At 46.0% G+C, this 27,062-nt stretch overlaps 1 protein-coding gene and 1 long non-coding RNA gene across 12 annotated transcripts in view; one reads left to right on the top strand and one right to left on the bottom strand.

The window, feature by feature from the left end:
* FRY (FRY microtubule binding protein) overlaps positions 1-27,062 on the bottom strand; it is a 524,498-nt gene that overhangs the window by 91,657 nt on the left and 405,779 nt on the right. For all 11 annotated transcript variants that reach the window (XM_049853229.1, XM_049853227.1, XM_049853221.1 and 8 more), the window contains 6 exons: positions 22,006-22,105; positions 21,521-21,692; positions 12,338-12,594; positions 11,250-11,396; positions 7,643-7,811; positions 6,373-6,463 (listed from right to left, as the gene is read on the bottom strand). In XM_049853229.1, the coding sequence (XP_049709186.1) occupies positions 6,373-6,463; positions 7,643-7,811; positions 11,250-11,396; positions 12,338-12,594; positions 21,521-21,692; positions 22,006-22,105 (936 nt within the window). The remainder of the gene's footprint in view (positions 1-6,372; positions 6,464-7,642; positions 7,812-11,249; positions 11,397-12,337; positions 12,595-21,520; positions 21,693-22,005; positions 22,106-27,062) is intronic.
* Positions 9,380-9,806, top strand: LOC126058263 (uncharacterized). The gene is made up of 3 exons (XR_007513158.1): positions 9,380-9,457; positions 9,582-9,643; positions 9,768-9,806. It is a non-coding gene; the product is annotated as an uncharacterized LOC126058263 (long non-coding RNA).

The following is a 27,062-nucleotide window of genomic DNA, read 5'->3' as shown; positions in this document are numbered from 1 at the left end:
AAATGTTTCCTAAGTTTTCTCTTGCTGATTTAGCTTAAATTCATACTTAGGCAAGTGTCTGTAGATTATCCGATCTCTAACACTGATTTTTTTTTTTAACCCTGAATCGACACAGATGACCAGAAACTTCCACAGCTCAAGTTTGTTTTAGTACCCTGTGAAAAATCCTTTCATGGAACTGCAAATTCATAAAATAGACGCATTAAGGGCTGATGTATTAAAATACACGTGAAGACTGCTTCTGAGTATTTTACAAAACTGCCATAAGCTGATATTTTTACAAAAAATATATTTTATATAACATATAAAAACATAAAATATTTTGTTTTTCAGTTAAAAAAAACTACATGATAAATGCTTCTTAGACTTTTGGGCTACTTTCTGTGAGGAGCTTCTGATGAATTTTTTTTTAACACTGAAAGTTAGAGCATTCATTCTATATTTCTACGTTGCTTGGGCCGTCGGGGAACTCAAAGTTAGATGTAATGTTAACTTGTAGTTTTTGGAGTCCCTGGGTGGTATAATTAACGCACGTGGAAGCTAACCAAAAGGCTGGTGGTTTGAGGCCCCCAGAGGTGCCTCCGAAGAAAGGCCTGGCCAGCTACTTTCGGACAATCAGCCACTGAAGGCCCCGTGGAGCATAGCTCTATGTGACACACATGGGGCCGCCGAGAGTCGGAGTCGACTTGATGGCTATTGGTGGGGGTGGTAATTTTCCTCAGTGAGGACTTTTGACAAAACAACCTGATCTCCTCTGAGTTTGTCTCTTTTCCTTTTACCCTCGTTTGAATGATTCTTTTACTATAAGTTATGTGATTTTGTTGTTGTTGGTAGGTGTGGTACTATTAAATATGACTGAATTGTATCAGAGAACCATCAATCTAGTTGTAAAGAACATGGTGTCATTATCAAAGGTTTGTTAAATAAGTGAATGAAAATAAGCGTGATGTCAGAGCACCAGAGGTAGACAAGGCCTCCAGATGCTGTCCAGCCCATTTCTCTCCCTCCTGTCACTAACCCGTCACAGCAGACAGTTATTCACTCTTTCAGAGCACCAGAGGTAGACAAGGCCTCCAGATGCTGTCCAGCCCATTTCTCTCCCTCCTGTCACTAACCCGTTACGGAAGACAGTTATTCACTCCGTCAGAGCACCAGAGGTAGACAAGGCCTCCAGATGCTGTCCAGCCCATTTCTCTCCCTCCTGTCACTAACACGTTACAGAAGACAGTTATTCACTCCGTCAGAGCACTAGAGGTAGACAAGGCCTCCCGATGCTGTCCAGCCCATTTCTCTCCCTCCTGTCACTAACCCGTCACAGCAGACAGTTATTCACTCTGTCAGAGCACCAGAGGTAGACAAGGCCTCCAGATGCTGTCCAGCCCATTTCTCTCCCTCCTGTCACTAACCCGTTGCGGAAGACAGTTATTCACTCCATCAGAGCACCAGAGGTAGACAAGGCCTCCCGATGCTGTCCAGCCCATTTCTCTCCCTCCTGTCACTAACCCGTTACAGAAGACAGTTATTCACTCCATCAGAGCACTAGAGGTAGACAAGGCCTCCAGATGCTGTCCAGCCCATTTCTCTCCCTCCTGTCACTAACCCGTTACAGAAGACAGTTATTCACTCCATCAGAGCACTAGAGGTAGACAAGGCCTCCAGATGCTGTCCAGCCCATTTCTCTCCCTCCTGTCACTAACCCGTTACAGAAGACAGTTATTCACTCCATCAGAGCACTAGAGGTAGACAAGGTCTCCAGATGCTGTCCAGCCCATTTCTCTCCCTCCTGTCACTAACCTGTCACAGAAGACAGTTATTCACTCCGTCAGAGCACCAGAGGTAGACAAGGCCTCCCGATGCTGTCCAGCCCATTTCTCTCCCTCCTGTCACTAACCCGTTACAGAGGACGGTTATTCACTCTGGTAGACAAGACTCTCCCTCAGCTGTCAAGTCAGTTCCATTCATGGTGACTTTGTGTGCATCAGAGTAGAACTTGGTTCATAGTGCTGTCATTGCTGTAACCTTGGAAAAGAAGGTTGCCAGGCCTTTCTTCCACGGAGCCTGTGAACAGACTCAAGGAGGCTCATCGTGTAGCTCTATATTGAACGATACTGTGCTGTGATCCATAGGGCTTTCGCGGACTAATTTATGGAAGTAGATCACCAGGCCTTTCTTCCTAGCCTCTCTTAGTCCAGAAGCTCCACTACAGCCTGTGCACCATGGGTGACCCTTTCAGTTAGCAGCCACGTGCATTAACTGTTTGAACTCCCAGGGCTCTTTGACAAAGAGTGTACAGAGATAACACTCAGCAGTCCTTACTGGCTTTCTGTGTGCACACCCCTGGGCTCCAGGGGTGCCATGGAGTTGTGGCAAGCAGCAGCCCTGGCACCATGTTGTTTACAACTAGATTCTCTGATATAACTTAGTCTAAGGACCAAGGCTATGAAGATGCGTAAGAGACACGGGCTCTGCTCTCCAGGAATTAAAAGCTAGCGGTTGAGACAAACATGCAAACCCAAACCAAACCAAACCAGGTGCCCTGGAGTCGATGCCGACTCACGGCGCCCCCATGTGCGTCAGAGTAGAGCTGTGCTCCACAGGGCTTTCAGTGGCTGATTTCTCAGCAGTAGATGGCCAGGCCTTTCTTCCAAGGCACTTCTGGGTGGATTCAATCCTCGAACCTTTTGGTTAGCAGCTGAGCACATTAAATGTCTGCACCACCAAGGGACTCCTGAACACATGTACAAGTACCTACAAATCGATATGACAGGGACCAAAAGGAAGAGGAGGGTGATAAATAAACTAAAGAGGAAAGATATTTAAGGCTGAGGGTACAGCCTCCTTTTATAGAAAACAGTTAATATATTCAGAGAAACAGTGCAGCTGGGGTATAGGAACAATGGAATAGTGGTATCCTTTCTGATGGCATATCTACATCTGTGCGTGTGTGCATACGTATGTGAAAGTAATCGATCTATCTGTAGACAGATAACTGTGTAGCTGTGTTGTTGCTGTGAGGTGCTGTCCCTCAGTCCGCTGCACTGTGGGGGCTCCTGTGCTGCTGTGATGCTGGAAGCTCTGCCACCAGTATTTCAAACACCAGCAGGGTCGCCCATGGTGAATAGGTTTCAGCGGAGCTTCCAGACTAAGACAGACTAGGAAGAAAGGCCTGGTGATTTACTTCTAAAAAAACTGGCCAGGGAAAACCTTAAAGGGTACTAGCAAATATGAGTTAAAAAATAATATGTTAATAAATAATCCTGTACTACACTGATGTATGAAAGCCTTTATTCATTTCTGAGAAAGACAGAAAGGCCAATAGTAGAGAACTCTACTACCACCGAAGGAGCCCTAATGGCGCAGTGGTTAAGCGCTCAGCTGCTAATCAAAAGGTTGGTGGTCGGAACCCACCAGCCGCTCCCTGGGAGAAAGATGTGGCAGTCTGCTTCCATAGATATTACAGTTATATCCTGTCCTATAGAATCACCATGAGCTGGAATCAACTTGAAGGCACGGGGGTTTTTATACCACCACCCATCTGTCGGTTTGTCATATTGTGGGGGCTTGTGTGTTGCTGTGCTGCTGGAAGCTATGCCACCGCTATTTCAAATACTAGCAGGGTCACCGATGGTGGATAGGTGTCAGTGTAACTTCCAGACCAGACAGGCTAGGAAAAAAGGCCTGGAGATCTACTTCTGAAAATGAGCCGATGAAAACACTACGGATCACAACAGGATATTGTTCAGTATAGTGCTGGAAGATGAGCCCCCTGGGCTGGAAGGCACTCAGAATATCAACACAGTGGCTGCAACAACGGACTTGAACACACCGGTGACAGTGACGGTGGTGCAGGGTCCAGCACTATTTCATTCTGTTTACATGGGGTTGCTATGAGTCACAGCGGACTTGACAGCGACTTACAACATAAAGGTCTGTAATGTCTGACCCACTGGGTTCGGGCTTTTAGTTTGAGGAACAGCCCGTGTGGATGAGCATCTGCTGAAAGGCACCGCAACGCCCCCTGACGTACTCAGCAGCTTGGCGCCCTTCACCACGCAGAGCCAGCAGCCCACGTCGGGTACTCTTCCACCTGGGGCCTCTGCCGTATCCCAGTACCTGTGACGACACCCCGTGTACCGCCGGCCAGTCGGGAAGCACCCTGGGCCTTGGGACTCGGTGAGGCAGTTTCGTGACTTGATCCGTTACATTTTCTCCAATCTGATTTGTATCTTTCAGCCTCGTTTCCTTCTGTTACCGGTAAGGTCGCTCGCCGTAAGTGGAAGCTGGCTTGACGGCAACTAACAACACCGACACCAACAACATCCTTGTTACTAATTTATAAACATAATATTTCATTGTGTTTTTGGTAAAAGTTTGTGTGGCACGTTAGGTTCCCATTTGACAGCTTCTATACAAATTGTGCAGTGACGTTAGTTTCATTTTTCACCACGTGTCAGCGTTCTCTTTAATCACATTCTGGCTGTTCTGTTTCCAGCGCTCTGGTCTCCCTGCCCCCTTATCTTCTCCTCTTTGCTTTAGCGTGATTGTGGACCTTTTGGTCTCCTGTAGATGGCTTTTGAATGGAGGACCGCACTCACGGGTAACATCCTTTGTGTACCAATCTGTTATTTCAGTAAAAGGTGACCTCAGGAGATGGTTTCGGTTCAAGGTTTAAAGAGTATCTCAGGCGACAGTCTCAGGGAGTCCTTGGTCTCAGCTGGTCTTGTTACTAATTTTTTAAGAGGAAGGGCTCCCTGTTACTTTTCACCAGAAAACGCGCTGTCTAAGGAACTTTCAACACCATGAGGATCGTCCTAGTTTTTCTTTCTAAACTTGAGTCCTCTTTAACTTCCCTGGCCTGTCTCCCTGTTTTGCACAATGAGCCGCAGGCAGCGGCAATCCTAATTTACTTGTGAGAAATTCTTAGGCAATGAGAAGGCAGAGGCGTGAGCAAGTAAAATATTATCATTGAAGAGCTAACGTATGCCTTGAGATAATCTTCAAACTTTAAACCAAAACTATTCCCTGAAAGTCTCTGAACCAAAAAAAAGTTTATCTTAGTAAGTAAAGAATGTCTGCGGTGAGCACCGTGCTCTTTTAGAGAATGACCTATGTGGGATAGAATTAACAAGGACAACTCAAAAGGTTAGATGAGAAGCTTAGGGGCAGTAAGTCTCAGTCAATGGAGGAAGAACAGTTCAGAGAAGGAGGGTGAGATGTCTGTACAAACTGAAGACTATAATCGGTGTCAATGAGTTAACACGTAGAAATTGTTCAAATACTGCATGGCTGTGTATATTTTCACCAAAAAAAGAAAAAAAGGCTATGGGCAGGCGTTCCACATTTTTGGCAAAAAAAAGCAGTGTGAAGAAAATGGAGACTCTTTTTTAAGCAGGAAAGGACAGTATTTTTGGTTAATGGAATAGAAGCAAAATCAGAGTAAAATAAGAATGATGACGCGTCCTGAAGCTCACCTCCACGTAACTATCACTAAGAAAGTTACTCAACAATCAGAACTGAACATTTCACATGGTAATTCTCTCTGACTCTGCGTGACTGTGTCCACCAGCAGGATAACCAGTAAGTGGTTTTCATTAAGCTCCGGGGAGAGTGGAGACTGGCTATCAGAATGGGAACCTCCTTATGTTTCTCTTCTCTGCCACCGTCGTTGTTGGGCGCCATCAGGTTGATTCTGACTTATAATGACCCCACGTGACAGAGCTGCCCCACAGGACTTCCCAGGATGTAACCTGCACAGGAGCAGATCACCAGGTCTTTTCTTCCGCAGAGCTGTGGGTGGGTTTTGACCTGCCAACCTTTGGGTAAGCCACCAGTGCTCCTTCCTCTGACTTTTTGCACAGGAAGAAATCATGATTTTTAGGGATATACAAAATGGCACCAGTCTGTGTTTCTAAAAACAAAGAAGGACTTTAGTGTGTGGGTGTGAAATTTATAAAACCCCACCAACTTTTACTGATGTATAAACTATTACTGAAAGTATCATATTTTTACACAAATAACACACATGTCCTACATTTTTTTTTTTGCCAACTGTGCCTTCCCCCTGCAAGGTATTTTTATAAGCACCCTATGCTAATTCCAACTCGTAGTGACCCTATAGGACAGAGTAGAATTGCCCCAAAAGGATTCCCAGGAGTGGCTGGTGGATTCGAACTGCTGACCTTTCGGTTATCTGCTGTAGCACTGAGCCAGAATTGATGGCAATGGATTTGGTTTTTTTTTTGGTTCTATGCTAATTTTTTTTTTTTACAGCGACTAATTGGGAGGGTGTGGCTGGCAAAAAAACATAGAACTTGTGCCTTATTTGTGTACAATCTCCGTAATTCAGAACATGAAGCCGGTTTGCGCACTGACCTTTCGTCACATTCTTTCACTACCTTGCTCTCTTCGGCGTCTGGGAAACCGTCCTGGCCGGCCACCACTGTGTTGCTGCTGGACGTGGTTCCTGCCGGTGGGGTTAAAAGAAAGAAACTTAGAAAAAGAAGCAGTGGAAGGGTCCAGCTCACGTCTCAAGCAGTTCTAGGAAAGGATTTCCTGTAAAACCCCACGTTTGGAGGGTTCCTTATGTCTTCTGCAGAGTCTCAGACATTCTAAACAGGCTTCCAAGCCCACACCACTGACATGGGAGAAGCGCAGACATCTGTTCGGGTCAAAGCAAATTCCTCTGCTGTCTTGTAAAGCGAGGCGACCACATTCTTGAGACCTGTTCTTCCTGGCCACTTATTCGTGGCCAGCCCTGCTGTGAGCTGCTCTCGCACTTCTGGGTCTCGGAGTTACCACACTACTGTTAGCGAAGCAAGGCCAAGTACCCAGAGCCTCTGCTTCCTAGGCTGTTGCTTCCCTGCAAGAATGCGCTTCTGGCGCCTGTGGGCAGGGCAAGAAGGGGACACAGGAGACAGGGGATCGCGGGGGTGGGGGGGAGAGAAGGGGACACAGGAGACGGGATCGCGGGGGCGGGGGAGAAATGCCACGGCAGTTGTGACATTAGATGTATCGGGAGGAAGCCGGCGTCAAGGAATTTGAGGAGGACACTGTACACCTCAGGAAATGACACTCCGGGACCAGTTTACTGAAAGCGGTAGTTCTGCTGGGGGGTATTTAGTCAATCTTGGGGGATCATTGTCATTGTCGTTAGGTGCTGTCAAGTCGGTTCTGACTCATAGTGACCCCATGTGACACAGTGGTCCCCCTGTCTTTCTGATCACTTCTCTTTTATATCTCAAGAGAGATTGGCTCAATATACAACCTAATCTTGTAAATTTAGCTCTGCCTCATTAACATAACTGCTGCTAATCCTGCCTTATTAACATCACAGAGATACGATTTACAACACGTAGGAAAATCACATCAGATGACAAAATGGTGGACAATCACACAGTACTGGGAACCATGGCCTAGCCACATTGACACACATACTTTGGGGGACACAATTCAATCCATGACACACGCACAGGCACTTGTGAAACTATGGCTGTATCTTCAGGCATCTCCAACCATCTCTCACGTGGACGTACACACAGGCAGAGCAGAAAAGACACACACACACACTTATGTCTTTCCACTGGTCGACATAAATGACATCCAGGGACATGTGACAAGATGTCTACCCAGTGCTCTGTCCTACCAGAGGCCACTGCGGAAGCCTTGCTGCTGGCCGTGAAGCGGTAGAAGGGTGGGTTGTCACAGTGCTGGACAATGGGGTTGACCGGCTCCGTCTGTTGCAGCTCGAACAGCAGCTCCTCCATGGTTTGAATGGTGTTGTTACGGCACAGGTATATGGCCACCTTTTTAATCTAAGAAGATGAAAAGAAAACAAGGGCCGTTTCCAGCGTCTCATCCACAAGTCTGTCCACCACCTGTCTGTCAGCCTGTTGTACTGTGGTGGTTTGCGTGGTGTTGTGATACTGGAAACTATGCCACCAGAATTTCAAATACCAGCAGGTTCACGGTGGGTAGACAAGTTTCAGTGGAGCTTCCAGACTAAGATAGACTAGGAAGAAAGGCCTGGCAATCTACTGATGAAAATTAGCCAGTGAAAACCCTATGGATGACATGAGAATATTGTCCCACTCGCTCACTTTGGACATGTCATTGGGAGGGATCAACCACTGGAGGAGGACATGATGATTGGTGAAGTAGAGGGCCAGTGAGGGCAAGGGAGACCCTAGGTGAGACAGATTGGCACAAAAGGCACAACGATGACCTCAAACATGCTGGCTGTGGTGAGGATCATGCAACATCGGGCAACATTTCATTCCGTTGTACGTAGGGTCGCCATGAATTGGAGTCAACTCAACAACAGCTACCAACACTAACAACAGTCCACAGAACGTGAGCTATTGAAAGCACAGAAGACACCCCCTCATTCTGATGAGTGCGTCCCCACCCAGGAGGCAGGTCTGGGGGTACGTGCCAGTCAGGTCTCATTCAGACTTGATATTCCTGAGAGCCAGTCTGCGTGCTCTCAGGATAAACCAAGTGTTTGGGTTACAACCCACCTGTCTTTGCGTGCACACGCCACAGGGTGGGTTGTTCTAAAGAAGGCTGCTTTACCTTCTCTAACCGCTGAGAGTAAGGAAGTTACTTCAGGACACATGGATTCTCTCTAAATGGAAAACTCGGCCTCTAAGCTCTTAAGAAAGAACTTTATTTATACAAACCACGGGAAAAACCCACTAGCTACTTTTGCTTAAAAAGGGCCCCAGTCCCCGGGTATTCTCTTCTCCCTTAGAAACTAACCCGTTTTAGCAGTTTTTATGGTTTAAAATTTAAAAAATAACTCCGGATTATTAAAAATAAGCTCTGCACGATTGTGGGCCTCACAATCAAAGCTGAGCTACGTAGGCTGCAACTCAGCTCACGTGGCCCAAAGGCACAGGGAGGTGTAAAATCTCTCAGAAAAACAACCAGCATAGAGACGCCTCTTGAGTTGCAGTTTAAAAAATGCTGTCATTTTTGTGATCATAAAAACCGACTCATAGCGACCCTATAGGACAGAGTAGAACTGCCCCACGGAGTTTCCAAGGAGCGCCTGGCGGATTCGAGCTGCCGACCCTTTGGTTCGCAGCCGCAGCTCTTAACCACTACGCCACCAGGGTTTCCTTGTCGATCGTATCACCTTTAAATACAAACCCTGGCTACCTGACATCTAAGGAGAATCGCTTTCTGCGTATTTCTCTCTTCTGCTGTCTAAATTTGAAGACTCTGAATTTTTATTCTGTTTCCAGAGCAAGAAAATGTAAATATGAAACATCTTTGTTAGTTACGATCGTTACCAGTTGCTGCTGAATCGACTGTGCCTCACGGTGACACCAGGTGTGTCAGAGCAACACTGTGCTCCCTCAGGTTGTCAATGGTGTGCCTCACGGTGACACCAGGTGTGTCAGAGCAACACTGTGCTCCCTCAGGTTGTCAATGGTGTGCCTCACGGTGACACCAGGTGTGTCAGAGCAAAACTGTGCTCCCTCAGGTTGTCAATGGTGTGCCTCACGGTGACACCAGGTGTGTCAGAGCAAAACTGTGCTCCCTCAGGTTGTCAATGGTGTGCCTCACGGTGACACCAGGTGTGTCAGAGCAACACTGTGCTCCCTCAGGTTGTCAATGGTGTGCCTCACGGTGACACCAGGTGTGTCAGAGTAAAACTGTGCTCCCTCAGGTTGTCAATGGTGTGCCTCACGGTGACACCAGGTGTGTCAGAGCAAAACTGTGCTCCCTCAGGTTGTCAATGGTGTGCCTCACGGTGACACCAGGTGTGTCAGAGCAACACTGTGCTCCCTCAGGTTGTCAATGGTGTGCCTCACGGTGACACCAGGTGTGTCAGAGCAAAACTGTGCTCCCTCAGGTTGTCAATGGTGTGCCTCACGGTGACACCAGGTGTGTCAGAGCAAAACTGTGCTCCCTCAGGTTGTCAATGGTGTGCCTCACGGTGACACCAGGTGTGTCAGAGTAAAACTGTGCTCCCTCAGGTTGTCAATGGTGTGCCTCACGGTGACACCAGGTGTGTCAGAGTAAAACTGTGCTCCCTCAGGTTGTCAATGGTGTGCCTCACGGTGACACCAGGTGTGTCAAAGCAAAACTGTGCTCCTTCAGGTTGTCAATGGTGTGCCTCACGGTGACACCAGGTGTGTCAGAGTAAAACTGTGCTCCCTCAGGTTGTCAATGGTGTGCCTCACGGTGACACCAGGTGTGTCAAAGCAAAACTGTGCTCCCTCAGGTTGTCAATGGCAGCTGATTTTTTTCGGAAACGAATCACCAGGCCTTTCCTCTGAGGTGCCTCTGGGTGGATTCAAATCTCCAACCTTTCCATTTGCAGACAAGTATGTTAGCCACTTGTACCACCCAGGGACGCCTTATTAGTTACAGCATAACATTTTGCCCAGCCCTCAATGTTTCTCTTACGTAATGTGGCGGATGTTTATAAAAGTTGGCATTTGGTAATTGACAGAAAATATTCATTCCTTAATTCACACATGTCTGTACCCAAGGGCTGAGAGACAGAGGATGACAGAGACATCACCAGCACACACACCACAGCCTGGCTCTCAGGAGGCAAAAGGGAACTGTTACGTTACATGTCGTGGGTTGAACTGTGTCCCCCAAACATGTGTCAGCTTGGCTAGGCCATGACTCCCAGTGTTGTGTGGTTGCTCACCATTTTGTCATCTGATGTAATTACCTGTGTTGTAAATCCTAACCTCTGTGATGTTAATGAGCTGGGATTAGAGGCAGTTTTGTACATGAGGCAGGACTCAATCTACAGGATTAGGTTGTATCTTGAGTCAATCTCTTTTGAAATATAAAAGAGAGACTTGAGCAGAAAGGAGAAGGACCTCATTACTACCAGGCAAGATGAGCCAGGAGTAGAGCATGTCCTTTGGACTCAGGGTCCCTGTGCTGAGAAACATATAGGCCCAGGCGAAGATTGATGACAAGGACCTTCCCCCAGAGCCAACAGAGAAAGAAAGCCTTCCCCTGGAGCCGGTGCCCTGAAATTAGGCTTCTAGTCTCCTAAACTACGAGAGAGTAAATTTCAGTTTGTTAAAGCCACCGACTTACGGTATTTCTGTTACAGCAACACCAGTTAGCTAAGACATGTGCTCATGGAGTTACAGCGACTGAGAAACCCTGACACCTCTACGTTAGGTGGAGCAAAGAGTGCATTCTGATGTGCACAATGCGAACAGAGCCTCCGACAAGCGTGAGGATGCTCCGAAAGCCCGTGGGGCACTTACATAGGGCAAGAGGAGTGTATCACTGCTGACCCCACACAGGCTGATGAGAAACTGCAAGGTTATCCTCAGGTTGTTGCTCCATTTCTCGTTGTTGGCTAACGCGTTCCAAGCGTTTTCCATTTCTGACCCAGGAACTTCGTCTCCGTACTATAACGACACAAAATAAAAACAGGTCCAGGAGAAGCGTAGGGAACTGGGGTAAGGGAGCAAAACGTTTGATGAAATGTGGTGTTTAGAGACATTACCATCTTGAAATCACGAGAAGGGGGCTGTGTGGCCATCCATTAGAAAGATGACATTTTCTAGTAGATGACACTTTACAACGTCCCGCTCAGGGAGGAAAACAGCTGTTCCTGCCATTTTTTTAAGCTTTTTTTTTTTTTAATTTATTTGTTGTTGTTGTTGAGAATATACATAGCTGAACCCACACCAATTCAACAATTTTTACATGTACAATTCAGTGACATTGATTATATCCCTCCTTCTCTGAACTGTTCCTCCTTCTCTGGCATGAACTCATTGTCCCCCAAGCTTCCTTTCTAAACTAACCTTTCGAGTTGCTGTTGTCAATTTGATCCCATATAGCTCTTAAAACAGCACAATGCTCAAGGCAGACATTCTTTACTAGTTAAGCTAAACTTCTTTTTGGCTTAAAAAAGGCTTCAGGGGTTATTTTTGGTTTGAGGCTTAAAGATTATCTCAGGGAAATAGCTCTGATCAAAAGGGGGAAAACGTAGAACAGAATTTAAAATTCTCATGGAATCCAGACTTTCTGGAGCTATGGAGGTTGGACGAACCCCCAAAACTATTGCCCTGAGATAGGTTCTTTTTTTCCTTTTTTTAAATTGTGGTAAAAATACACATAACAAAACATTTGCCAATTCAACAACGTTTATACGTATAAAATTCAATGACATTGATCGTTCATCTTGTTGTACAACCAACCCCGCTATCGTTTCCCAACTATATTCATGAAACTTTGAAGGATAAATGCCATTTTCCTTGGGTTTGCACAGGGGGTTCCACTGCCCTGGGTTTCCTCTGGCAACGGACCCGTGTTTAGGAGGATACCTTTTCTCTGAGTTTACCTTGGCTGTCATGTACATGAGATTATTCAGGACCAGTGATGTGGCTTCCGGAGAGCCCCAGCCGTTCCCTTTCAGCCCGTGGCAGGCAGTCACTTCCCCTTCCCGGTCCTTGGCTTCGTCCTCGGGGCTGCTGGGGCTTGACCCCGGGAGCAGGAGCCTGCTGTCCACCAGCTCGATGTTGTGCAGCCAGGGCAGCAGGTAGGCAAGCATGACCTGACGTCCGTTTGGATGAGTTGTGGGGAACCGCTGGCTCACCTCTAAAGAGAATTGCAGCAATGGAGAGTGGGATGTTGTTTTATCAAAATATACTAAAACATTACCTCTAACTTATAGCTTGATTTGGAGCCCCTGGGTGGTGCAAAGAGTTAACACACTCGGCTGCGAACCCAAAGGTTTCAAGGAAGACACTTGGTAAAATGCTGGTTTAGTGGAAAGATAATTGTATTGTTACAATAACCCTGATCACCATTTATTAAGAGGTGGTGAGGCACTGTGCTCAGCATATTATGTACATTGAGATTATAGGTTTTAATTCTCACAATAGCCCAATGCAGGGCCTGACAGCCCTATTTTACACATGAGGAAACTGAGGAACAGGGAAGTTAAATAACTAGCCCAGCGGCACATGCAGCTAGTAAGTAGTAACTAGGACTTGAACCCATGTCCTTCTGACTCCAACACCTTTGCTATTTCCACCCTATTACAGCCTTTCCTCCAGGACAGGGTGTGAACTCATGAGGCGTTCTGACTCACTCCCCTTCCACAAAGCCTGCGAGCTGCCCACTGCTCTCTGTCCCTTAGCGCAGACAGAGCACCAGATGTGGAATGAGAAGGCTTGAGGACAAGCCTGGGTTTAACGGCTCTGCGGCCTTATGGACATACTCGGCGTGAAAATGCTTTGTAAGCCACGAGCAGTCATCAAACTGGGCCAGTATCAGCTGCTGCTGAGTTACTCCGCTGGTGGCGACCCCACGTGTGCAGAGGGGAACTGCGCTCCGGACTCAGCTGCTACCGAGTTACTCCGCTGGTGGCGACCCCGCCTGTGCAGAGGAGAACTGCGCTCCAGTATCAGCTGCTGCCGAGTCGACTCCGCTCGTGGCGACCCCATGTGTGCAGAGGGGAACTGCGCTCCACAGGGTTTCCAGTGGCTGATTTTTCAGAAGTAGATCACCAGGCCTCTCTTCCGAGGCTCCTCTGGGTGGGTCTGAACCACCAACCTTTCAGCTAGTGGTGGAGCGCTAAACCGTTTGCGCCACCCAGGGAAGCACTCCTTGAAACACTAGTTGCTAGAAAGTGAGATGTAAATATCCAAATGAAACAGACCCAGCGTGTGGACTTGTGTTTGTGGGGTCGACTTGAAGATCACTTACTGTGTAGAAGTGGGTGCTGAGTGCTGCACTTTATTTTGGGAAATAAGTGGACACAAATGACAAAGGTGACTGTCCAGCCCCGTTCCTTTCACTGTTCCTTGCTCTGAGAGTGTTTTTGCCCTGCAGCAACACTGAATTTTGTAATTGGAATGAGCTCTCTCTAACGAGTTTTATGTACACTCTGTAAGCTCTGAAGCACTCTCTTATTTCTAATGTCTTGAGAAGAGACTCTTTTATTCTAAGGGACATTAGAAAGCTCATTCTCACGCACTTATCATCCAGTGAAGCCCGTGATCTCGTTTAGAGAGCTCCTAGCTGCTAAATGACAGAACAACACAGACGCCAGGAATTACACCAAGATCCCTGAAACGGCACCTTTAATTGATTTTGAGTTTTTCCTAAAATTATACTTAAACCCCAAATCAAACCCAACCCACCACCATTGAGTGAATTCTGATTCATAGCAACCCTACAGGACAAGGCAGAACTGTCCCACAGGGTTTCCAAGGCTGTAATCTTCATGGAAGCTGGCTGCCACCTCTTTCTCCCACGGGACGGCTAGAGGGTTCCAGCCGATGGACTTTTGGTTAGCAGCTGAGCACTTGACTGCTGCATCTCCAGGGCTCCTTTCAAAATTACAATTACAATTTATTTTGAAAAATAAGAATATATTTAACAGTGTGCCACAATGGCCAGAAAGTATTAAGATGCTATGTTTTACACAGGTCAGCATTTCAAAATTCACTTCTTAACTTTATGGATGTTATCACTGTATTATAAACTGTCACAATGTATATTCAGGTCCTCATAAAATTGGAACATTCTTTTGTTCCAATGTACTGAGCATTTTCTGGGTGCAAGCCACTATGTTATGTACCCTGGAGATGCAAAGACGTGCAGAACACACAGCTCTGGCCTCCGAGGCAGTGCTCTGAGACCCGTTACACAGTCAAGCAACACTGGGGCAAGGTAGAAAGTGACAAATGACCCAAGAAAGGCAGCAACGCAATGCTTCAGGGTTGGGCGGAGGAAAATGGCTTCTCATACAAAAATCTGGGACAGGTTTATGGAGGAAGAAGTACTTAAACTCCTCTAGAAATGATCTGACGGACATGGTGGTTCAGTAGTAAAATTCTCGTCTTCCATGCAGGAGACTCAGGTTCGATTCCCGACCAGTGCACCTCATGCACAGCCATCACCCGTCCGTCAGTGGAGTCTTCCGTGGTGTTATGATTCTGAACAGGTTTCAGCAGGGCCTCCAGACTAAGATGGTCTAGGAAGAAAGGCCTGGAATCCTACTTCTGAAAAATGGCCAAGGGGAGCCCTGTGGATCACAATGGTACGGTCTCCAATGGGTCAAGGGGTTGGAGCAGGACTGGGCAGCGTTTTTTTCTGCTGTGCACGGGGTTGCCATGAGCTGGGGCCATTGCAACAACAACAACAACAACAACAACAACAAGGAAGGTCTAGACTTTGGAAAGGAAAAGACCAACCCAATCAGAGGGACAACAGCTATTAGAAATACCTGTCTTTTAACAATGGTATCTGGGGTCCCTGGGTGGTGCAAATTGTTAAGTGCTCTTGACTACTAGCTGAAAGGTTGGTGGTTTGAACCCACCCAGAGGTGCCTTGGAAGAAAGGCCTGGTAATCTGCTTCTGAAAGGTCGCAGCCTTGGAAGCCCTATGGAGCAGTTCCACTCTGAAACACACGGGGTTGCCATGAGTCAGAATGGACTTGGTGGCAACTCACAACAACAAACAGTGGTATAAAAATCTATACACTTTTTATAGCAACAACTGCCTTCTAACACATTACATAATTTAGGGATTTAGTATGTTTATTGCATCTTGTCTGGCAGGATGTAAACTCCACGAGGGTGAGGATTCTGTGTGGGGTGTCCTGAGTGCCTAGCTCAAGGCCTGGATTGTACAGGTGTTCGACAGCCATTCAAAAACTACGGTTTCTGAAGAGAGAGAGAAGAGGGAAAAAACAAAGCCACAGGCATGCAAACACCCCCCTCACCCCACCATTTGCCCTTCCAGAAAGAACGAAACGAAGTGTGAGAGAAGTCAGTGGGTGCTGGCTCTGTTTTCGGGCTCCTTTGGGAGGGGCCAGAGCGACCCGTCTGTCTGCTTACAGGTAATTAGGTTATCTGCAGTGACAGGCTACAGCAGTTTCCCCACGGGGTTTATAACAGTGAAGGCAGTGAAAACACGAGCCAGAAATCTATTTTAGCCTCCTTCGCTTTCCATGTAATTTTTTTTTTTTTTTAAAGTTCTTCCTAAGTCAAAAGAGCACAAAGGTAAATTCTTGAAGAAAATCTAGGTGGAACCTGCTTGCGACTCATTATGTGAGCTTTTTTTCTTGTTAAATGTGCTTGAATACTTAACATCTCTTCCCTCCTGAACTGTCAATGTGGCGCAGTGGTTATGTGCTCGACTGCTAACCAAAAGGTTGGTGTTTGAATCCAACAGTGGCTTCGCGGGAGAAAGATGCTGCAGTCTGCTTCCATAAAGATGACAGCCTTGGAAACCCTATGGAGCAGTTCTAATCTGCCCTGTAGGGTTGCTATGAGTTGGAATCTACTCAATGGCAGTGGGTTTGATTTGGGTCTCACTTCACTAGCTTCTCCCTCTCAGCTAACAAACATGCTCAAACAGCTCTTGTCCTTAAAATCTCCTCCTCCTTCCATGAGCTGTGGCTCACTGTAGTGCCTTTCACTCTTTCTTCTTTCTCAGCCAGGCCGCTTACTCTGGCTCCTGCTGCCAGCTCTCCATGGAAACCATCAGCACTTACCAATGCATTGTGAATTCCAGAGGGTCATTTTTAGACCTTATCTTCTGTAATCTCTCTGCTCTATTCAAGACCACACACTGCTCACTGCCTCCTTCTCAGGCCTCTTCTTTCTGAGTTTCTACTGTATCTGCTTCCTGGGCCGTCTTCCTCTCTAAACATGCCCACACTCCTTCTCTGTACCCTCATTCTTCCTTGGCCCAGTCCTCAAAAGCTGGGTGTCCACAAACTGAACATTCTGATCAAAGATTCTATAGAGGAATCCTAATCAAAAGGGGGAAAAATGCAGAACAGAATTTTAAAATCTCACAGAATCCAGACTTTCTGGAGTCATTGAGGCTGGATGTACCCTCCACACTACTGCCCTGAGATAATCTTTGAACCTTAAACCAAAAATATCCCCTGGAGTCTTTTTAAAACCAAACAATACTTCAGCTTAACTAATCAAGAATGCCTTGAGCATCGAGCTCTTTTAAGAACTATTTATATGGGATCAAATTGACAACAGCAACTTGAAAGATTAGATGGGAAGCTTAGAGGTCCATGAGTTTATGTTAATGGGGGAAGAACAATTTGAAAAAGGAGGATGAGAATGGTTGCATAACTTGAATGTCATCAGTGTAACTAAATTGTGCATATAGAAATTACTGAATTGGTATATGTTCTGCTGTGTATATTCTCAACAACAGTAACAAAAAGTAAAATAAATTGAAAAAAAAAAAAGTTAGGTGTCCAGGTTCTTTCTTTTTTATGCCGTGCTCTTTCTATTCCTGATCTCATTTGGCCCCTTGATTCTAACCACTCCGTCCTTCTGTCAGCTGGTGCCAACCTTCCCCTTGACCACGTCTGCACGTATGTGGAGATGTCCAACAGATGCCTACCACACAATGTCATAAGCTGAGCTCAAGCCCTCTATCCCTCCCTAGCCCTTCCCTTCTCCCTGTATTGATTATCTAAGTGGGATATCACCACCCACCTCCCAAATCAATCACTCATCTGTCGCTCTGATGCTGGAAGCATTGCCACCAGTATTTCAAATCTCAGCAGGGTTACCTGTTGCGGGGGGGGGGGGGGGCAGGTTTCAGCAGAGCTTCCAGACTAAGACAGACTGGAAAGAAAGGCCTGACAATCTATTTCCAAAAATTAGCCAATGAAAACCCTGTGGATCACAGAATATTGTCCAAGACTTTGACTCGTTTTGGACATGTCAACAGGAGGGACCACTTGCAGGAGAGGGACATCATGGTTGGTTAAATGCAGGGCCAGCAAATGCGAGGGAGACCCTCAGTGAGATGGACTGACACGGTGGCTGCAACAATGAACTCAAACATAGCAGCGACTGTGAGGATGGCACAGGACTGTGCCACGTTCCGTCCTGCGTACGGGGGGTCACCATGAGTTGGATCTGACTCCATGGCAACTAAAACATCACCTCCCAAATATCACACCAGGTACCTCTTCTGCGGATTCTGCCCCTACGTCTCTGGTCTCTCCACGCTCACAGTGCTCTCAGCGTAGCCTCCTTTCTTAACTGGCTTCCTCTCTCTAGACTTAATGCTCCTGAATCCATCCTCCACACGGCAGCCAGCTTTTCTAAAATGCATTCTCAGCTCGTCAGGCCCTCTTCTTGCTGGGAACTTATCAGTGGTTCCAAAATCCCAGCAGCTGCTTGGATGCCTTCCTGTTTGTAGGGTTTGGAGGGGAGGAGGGATCAAGGGACACATACAGAAACTCACTGGCCTGCAGACTCCTGAGGGTATGACACGAGGCCTCCGAGGATGTGGCTGCTGCCCCCTCTGACTTTCCCCCTTCCCTACACGTCCTCTTAGCCAGCTGACCTCTCTGTAGTCTCGCAAACACACCAGGCTACTTAGGCCTTTAAGGCAAGCTATGCCACTTGGCTGGCCTGCAGTGGCCGTCAGCTGCATGTCTGTCTTGCAAGTCAATTTCTATTCTCATCTTCAGTTGCTGCTCAGGCAACAGCTTGTCTGCGAAGTCCTTCCTGGTACCTGTGGCCCCACGACGGGACATTTCCTCATCTTCCGTCTCACTTACTGGACGTATTGTTCCCTATGGTACTTGCTACACTGTATCATAATCGTGTGATCCCACATCTAGATTGCTAGACTACGATCCCTTTGATGGGAAGACTGCTTTACTCATCTTTGTAGCCCTAGGCCCTAATACAAACCTTGGACGAAGAGAATAAAAATAAATTTTAGTTTTCTAAGAAGAGAATTAATTTACTGAGGAAGTTTCTCGTGGGTCTTTCCAGTGTTTCAGGTGCCATCCAAGGATGTGGCTAACTCTGCCTAAGGTAGTCGGAGTGGTCCTCACAGTTGTTGTTGGGTGCCGTGAAGTCGATTCCGACTCACGGTGACCCCGTGCGACAGAGCAGAACTAAGGTAGATGGAGTGGTCCTCATAGTTGTTGGGTGCCGTGAAGTCGATTCCAACTCATGGTGACCCCGTGCGACAGAGCAGAACTGCCCCAGGGTTTCCTACGCTGCAGTCTTTATGGGGGCAGATCACCAGGTCTTTCTCCCACAGAGCCACTGGGTGGGTTTGAATTGTCAGACTTTTAGGTCTGCAGCCAAGTACTTCACCGTCGTGCCACCGAGCCTCTTGTTTTCACAGTAGAGGTAGATTTTACATTAGATCTTAAAGAAGGTCTGGATTTGTGGAGAGCAGAGGGGCCATTCCCGGCAGAGGGCACAAAATGGACAAAAGCAAAGATTTGCAGAAGGGCCTGGATGCTGATGAAAGCCTACGTGAGACTGGAGTAGAGGGTTCTGGATGAAGAGATGGAAATCAAGTTTGTGTGGTAAAAAAAAAAAATTTTTTTTTTTTTATAAAAAGACGGTTTTTTTTTGCTTGTTTGTTTTTAATAGGTTAAGAGTTTACAATTTTATAGCACTGGCTTTGGAGGGAGACAGATCTACTTTTAATTCCAGCTTGGTTGTTTACTAGCTACGTGGTCTTGAGAAAATTGTTTGACAGGTCTAAGGTTTGGTAGGAGCCCTGGTGGTGCAACGGTTAAGTGCTTGGATGCTAACAGAAAGGTAGGTGGTTCGATCCCAGCCAGAGGCTCCATGGTAGAAAGATCTGGCGATCTGGTCCCATAAAGGTTCCTGCCTAGGAAACCCTACGGGGCAGTTCTACTCATCACATGGGGTCGCTATGAGTGGGAAACACCTTGATGGCAACAAGCAACAATAAGGTTTGGCTTTTCATCTGTAAAGTCGGGATGATGATGATAGTGGTGATGATGATGGCGGTGGTGATAATGTCAACCCAGGACCGTGCCAGTGCTTTACAATTCTTATTGGCTCATTTTAAACCTCACAGCCTACGAAGTAACCAGCTTCTATTACCACAGAAGAGGAGATGGAGTTCGGAGGCTTCATGACTTGTCCAAAGTCAAACAGGGCCAGGAATGGAACCCAGGCGACCTGATTCTGCAGCCTCATTTCTAAAACCATACCCATGGAGTTGGAAAGATTAAATAAGTAAGATGCATTTAAAGGGTCTAGCAAAGAGCCTGGCATATATTAAGCACTCCATAATTGGAAGTGGTTATTACCAGCAACTCTTTTTAGGACAACTGGGCAGAGAAGTTTGAGCTAGGTGCCATGTTGGTTTTGGTGGTACAGGCAGTTAATGCAGGTGACAGCTTGGATGATGACGGTTGTAGTGAGGGGCGTGAGAGGTAGGGGAGGGCTGAGGAGGCTCTGGACTGAGTGGACTGAGGCACCGGTCACACAGATGGGAAGAGTGGGTGAATTCAAGCAGGGCTTTGACCTGGTTAATTCCGGTTCCGTTCCCGCTGAGAATTTGCTTTTCCATTCCAGATACACTGAATCAGAATCTACATTTTAACAAGACCCCCAGATGATTCTTACATATACACAAGAAATCTTAGCAAGCCCCGCCCATGATTCTTATATACAGAAGAATCACCTGGGGAGCTTATTAAAATGTAGATTCCAATTCAGTATATCTAGGGTGGAAAAGCAAATTCTTAGCAAGGGGTCGAACTGGAATTAATAGGTTCAATGCCCTGAGTTCAAGAGCCCCAAGCCCTGCCCTCAGCAGGTTGCTACGTGAGTATAGGCAAGAAGTTAATTTCTACATGTAATTCTTTCGAAATGGATTTTCACAAGATTTATTCACCAAGGTGGTTTGTAAAGACGTGCCCAACTATCCAACTCTAGACAACTTATATATGTAGCGATGAATATGCTACAAAACAGCAACCACAGCAACAGAGACGATAACGAACAACCTGCGGCAATATTTATACTGCCCATATTACATTTTCTGGAGAGATTTTACACCTAAATGTATGCAAAGGTTTCATGTTAACCTCAGCATGATTGCATTTGTCATATGTTCACTTATACCTCCACTCTTTTAGAGAGATACATTTTTACACTTTAAAGATATCTTAGAATTTACTTTTACATGTAACGGGGTTTGTTGTTGTTATTAGCTGCTGTGAAGTTGATTTTGACTCATAGCGACCATGTGACAGAGTAGAACTGCCCATAGGGGTTTCTAGGCTGTAATCTTTAACGGGGAGCTCTGGTGGTGCAGTGGTTAAGAGCTACTATGAGCTATGGCTGCTAACCAAAAGATTAGCAGTTTGAATCCACCAGCTGCTTCTTGGCAACACTATGGGGTAGTTCTGCTCTGTCCTATAGGGTCGATATGAGTTGGAATCAACTCAATGGCAATGGTTTTTTTTTTTTTTTTTTAATGTTTAAGGGAGCAGATCGCTAGGTCTTTCTCCCGTGGAGATGCTGGGCTGGTTTGAACCACTGACTTTTCCGTTAACAGCCGAGTGCTTAACCGTTGTGCCACCAGGGCTCCTTGTCACTTAATCTAGCCCACAGCAATTCTGATCTACTAACTTGGCACCCATCATTTTGACTTCAAAATTGCTCTAGTGTTAAGAAGGAAAATGTCCGTCGATCAGAAGGAATGCTGATGAATGTCATGATGAGCTATGGTAGGGTACCTGAGAAGAGAGGAAGGGTGAGCTCGGGGTACATCCTGGCCAGTTCACAGGACAAGAGCGCCAGAGACACGCTGTAGAGGGGTGGCAACGGGCCGTGTGTGCCGTACAGGACGCTGCCAGGTCTCTGCTCGGCCACTTTCTTCGAGTATACAAAAAGCTTTGCTTCAAGGATCTAAAGAGAGGCCGGAAAGTAAGAAATGGCATGAACAAAGTAGTCGCTGCATATCTCAGGACTATTTACATTTAATAAAGTTTAGCAGTGACCAATGAATGTGTGCATATTTTAATACAGTGGTAAAAGAAAGATGTCAGTTCATTCTGAGGTTTGCAGAAGGTTATGCGATTTTTTCCCACCGTCCACACCCACCAATGACGTGCAGAAATAAACACAGGCATGTGAGTAAGCAACGAATCAGCGATCAACTATCATCTCTACTTTCCATGCTCAAAGGTGGCAGTTTTCTAAGGAAGTAAATGATACGTGCCTGCATGAGCTCCATAGAAATTTCATAAATCTCTCTGTTGGTGTCAGAGGCCTTGAACAGTACAAGGTTTAACAATGTCACTATGTCGAAGGGGTAGTTCCTAAAAAAAAAAAAAGGCACAGTTTATAAGACAGCTTGGCTAGTAATCTTTTTTGTCGTCGTTGTTGAAAATATACACAGCAGAAGATACACCAACTCGGCAATTTCTACATGTTCAATTCAGTGACACCAATCACATTCTTCGAGTTGTGCAGCTGTTCTCACCCTCCTTTTCCGAGTTGCTCCTCCCCATTGACATAAACTCACTGCCCCCTAAGCTTCCTATCTGACCTTTCCAGTTGTTGTTATCAGTTGGACCCTATATAGACAATTCTTTAAAGGGGCACAATGCTCAAGGCAGGTGTTCTTTACTAATTATTGGCTCACGGTTTAAAGATTATCTCAGGGCAATACTTTTGGGGCTTCATCAAGCATCAGTGGCTCCAAAAAGTCTGATTCCTCACCTTAAGAATTTTAAGTTCTGTTCCGCATTCCCCGCCCCCTCTTGGTCAGAATTTTTCCATAGAATCTTTGATAAACATGTTCAGTAACGGTAGCCAGGCACCATCCAGTTCTGACGTTACGGTAAAGGAGGAATTTGTTCATGTTGGAAATACACGCAGCAGAACATACGCCAATTCAACAATTTCTACATGTTCAGTTCAGTGACACTGATTACATTCATTGAGTTGGGTGACCATTCTCACCCTCCTTTTCCGTGCCGATAAATCCTAAGCGTACAAAATTCTAGATGGCCCTCTGTCTTCATCCACACTTACTAATGACATCTCCCCCCAACATTTGGCTTTTTTTTCTCTTTTTTTCCTGTTTTTTAGCAGATGAAGGAAAATGACTATTTTTGTTTAAAATTGAATATTGTCACACCAGGACAAAGAACACACAAATCTATTAATGTAAGTAGATTTTAAGGAAAGCAATTTTAATAAAAACCAAATACAGATGAAAAAGAAAGAGGATAAGTGTACTAAATTCCTCAATTGCTCGCTGACTTAATGTTTCCATTGAATCTGTATACATTTTCTTTTAGTAAATATGTTATTGTGCTTTTGGTTCACACAGCAGTTTAGGTTCCCATTCAATAACTTCTACACAAATTCTCAAGTGACATTGATTACATTCTTCACAATACATGGACATTCTCATTATTTCCATTCTGGTTGTTCCCTTTCTACTAATCTAGTTTCCCTGCCCCGTTTCATTCTCATCATAGTTTTAAAGTAATTGTTGACTGCTTGGTCTCATAGTGATGCTTTTTTAAAGGAGCACAGCACTTACGGGTGACAGTCATTACTGTCTGAGGCAGTTTATAACTTAGCTACGAGGTGGCCTCGGCGGCTAGTTTCAGTTCAAGGTTTGAAGAGTATCTCAGGGCAATAGTCTTGGGGAGTCCTCCAGTCTCAACCAGTGTAGTGATCTTTTTTCTTTTTTTGGATTTTGAGGCTCTGGTTGCACATTTTTCTCCCATTCTATCAGGTCTAACTACTGTGGCCCTCCTGCTGGGTTTTCTTGGCTGTAATCCTTACAGGAGCAGATCACCACGTCTTTCTCCCGAGGAGCCACTAGATGGGTTAGAACTGCCAACCTCTGGGTTCGCAGCTGAATGTTTAACCGCTGAGCCACCAGGGCAGCTTTTCTGGGCAGAGAGAGCAGCATCCTGAAAGATTACAGGAAAGAAACAGCAAGATGGCTTCTGTAAGGGCAAAGAGTCTCTGCACAGACGAATGAAGGAAATAAGGAGATGGGGCTAGGGTGGTCGGTAGGTTCAGACTGTGGCCAGCCTATGGACTTCCTCCTAAAGATTACGGAGATCCCCTAAGGACCTGAAGTAGAGGAGTGTGGCGAGGACATTGGTTTTTGAAAAATCACTCTGGCTCCTGGGTGGAGAATGGATTCTAGGGCCAAGAGTGGAAGCTGCTACCATAAGCCATATGGGAAGAGTGACAAGGGCTTGCATTAGAGCAGGACAGTGAGACAAAAAAACACTATGGGAGTAAAATCAGCAGGATTTGGTAACTGCATGTGCGGTATGGGGAACTCTGGTGGTGCAGTGGTTAAGTGCTTGGCTGCTAACCAAAAGGCTGACAGTTTGAACCCACCAGTCGCTCCCCAGAAGGAAGATACGACAGTCTGCTTCTGTAAAGACACAGCCTAGGAAACCTATGGGTAGTTCTGCTCTGTCCTATGGGGTCAGTATGAATCAGAATGGACTCGGCAGCGACCGGTTTGGTTTGCTTTGGTTACGAGAGCCAGGAGAGAGTATGAACACAGAGAACAGTTATGTTGCAATTAGTGGGATAACTAATGGAATATGGAGATTAAATCCATTTTCTTTATTGCTATGCAATAAAAAAAAAAAAAAAAAAACGTAGTAAATAACCACTCTCATGTACTAAGTAACCACTCTTGTGGAGCTCCTGGGTGGTGCAAACAGTTAATGTACTCAACTGCTGAACAAAAGGTTGGAAGTTCGAGTCTACCTTGAGGTACTGCAGAAGAAAGGCCTGGCTATCTCCTGAAAAATCAGCCACCAAAACCCCTATGGAGCACAGTTCTACTCTGACACACATGGGGTTGCCATGAGCTGGGGCTGACTCACGCCCACTGGTGTTGGAGGTACAGCCATTCCTGTGGCTCCCCCAGTTAGGACTGAGGCACTCAGCTAAAGCATTGACAACTGATACCTCTAAGCCAAGCCCTCTCTGGAAACTACCTTCATTTGAAGAGAGTTGCCTAGGCCAAGTGCATGCCTGCTCCCAGCAGCAGCTCCCATAGGCTGGGTTAAGGCCTTTTCCCCCTGCCCAGTTCTAGTTCCCTCACTCCTCCATAGGTGCTGACCCCAAGGGCGCCTCCTAGTAAACTCCCCGCACTCATATCTCTGCCTCAGAGTCTGTCTTCTGAGAATCCAAGCTTCGACACGTGTTGATGGCCGTTTAGGCAATTTTCAATTTTTCACTCTTACAGTGTCAGGAACACCTGAAGTGCAAGCCTTTTTTAAGACCAGATTCCTAGAAGGAGGCAAGCAGGGTCAGAGCGCCCACTGAAGATTTTGGTAGATACTGCCCACCTGCCCTCCGGAACAGCTCGACCAACTCACATTCTAAAATGACCACTCTCCTGGAACTTTCATTTTTAAATCGACAAGGTGTGAGAGGCTGATGTGTCTGGTGGTGGTGACGGTGGTGGTGAGTGATGGCTTACACCTGTGTTGCCATGTGCTTACTCTGCCTTTACCTAGAGTTGTTAACCTTCACAAAAAGCCCGTGAGGGCTAGAGAAGCTAAGTGATTGCCTTAGGGCATGCAGAAGTAGTGGGCTCGATCCCAGGTATGTCTGAATCCAAAGAACTCAAGCTCATACCCACAGGGCTATCATATTAGCTTCCCAGACAGCCAACAACAACATAGGACATTATGTGTTGAGGTTATGTGAAGTCAAGTCCATTCTGACTCAGTGACCCCAAGTGACAGAGCAGCACTGCCCCATGGGGTTTTCTAGGCTGTAATCTTTACAGGAGCAGATAGCCAGGTTTTTCTCCCATGGAGTTGCTGGGTGGGTTTGAATAGCCAACCCTTCGGTTAGCAGCTGAGTGCTTAACCATTGCGCCACCGGTACATTTCATAGACAGCTTAATTTAGAATTCTTACAAGCTGTAGTATTTGGAACAGACCTTTCTGAGTGTGAAAGTATAGAGGAAACCCTCTTTGAGCCCCGTGCTGGTGGACATGTCTTACCCACGTCTCACCTTTGGCATTGACATTTCATATGTACATATTTTTATATAAAACACCAATGGGATGCATCACAGGACTACGGGAGATTCGAAGGTGGGAACAGGGTTGACAGACCTCCCCTTTAAGCGGGGCCATACACATGACCTTGTAATTAGGCCATATTCCATTAGTTGCTTAAGACTAACCAAGCTTTAGAATGTATCTAGCATTAACACTGAAAGAAATAACACATATAGAAAACACAGAGAAGGAAACAATCAGAAAGGTCTCAGAGGAGCAAAAGACCATGAAACAAATAGAAACCAAGCCTTACACCTTTCAGCATTTAATTTATTCAGCATAGGCAGTGGAAGGATAAACGACGAAGAAATAAAGACAGCTATGATCATACAGAATAAAAAACAAATGATAAAATAAATGTAGGGGTAAGATGACTCAGAAAGCAAGTAAGAGCTAAAGCTGGCTTCTTGTTTTTTTTTTTTTCAATCTGGAGGAGAGAGGATTTTGAAGAATTTGCGGAACACCCACTAACTCTGAGTTATCTAGAACTAAACGACAAAACTCAGAATAACTCTGAGGTGTTTTGAAGAAAAACACATTTTACTAGTTGATTAAGGAAACTGCTTTATAGCTCTTTCCCTCCAAAAACATGGTGTTGTTATTGTTGGGTGCCGTTGAGCTGATTCCCACTCATAGCGCCCCCATGTAACAGAGTAGAGCTGCCCCATAGGGTTCTCCCACAGAACCGCTGGGTGCGTTCAAACTGTAGCCCTTTCGGTTAGCAGTTGAGCGCTTAACTGTTGTGCTACCAGGGCTCCATTCCTCCAACAATTAGCAAATAATAACAGTGTCTGTAGAGTGCTTTCTATGTGCAAGGCCTTGGACGAAGAAATTGGTTTTATTTCATCTTTACTCTAATCCTATTATCGCCCCCAGTTTACAAATGAGTAAACATTCGTAGTAACTTGCTCAAGAGCGCACAGTTTGATTAAAGGGAGAGCTTGGATTTCAACCCAAGACAGTCTGCCTTTAGAACCCAAATTTTCAAAATCTGTTCTCTGGAAACACACCAAGCCACTGACACAACCAAAAGAGGCTAGGCCTCACCAGTTAGGGAGTGCGACTCTAATTCATGAATCATGGTTCCTTTATCTTCTTTGCTGGATGGATGCTATTCCTTTGAAAAGGTCCATGGGTGGTGCAAATGGTTGATGGTTCAAACCCACCCAGTGGTACCACAAAGAAAGGCCTGGCAATCTTCTCTGTA

The sequence above is a fragment of the Elephas maximus genome, chromosome 14, assembly GCF_024166365.1.
Source record: "Elephas maximus indicus isolate mEleMax1 chromosome 14, mEleMax1 primary haplotype, whole genome shotgun sequence".
Taxonomy (NCBI): Eukaryota; Metazoa; Chordata; class Mammalia; order Proboscidea; family Elephantidae; genus Elephas; species Elephas maximus.
Note: the sequence above shows the minus strand (reverse complement) of the source record. Positions and strands in the feature narration are given on the sequence as shown.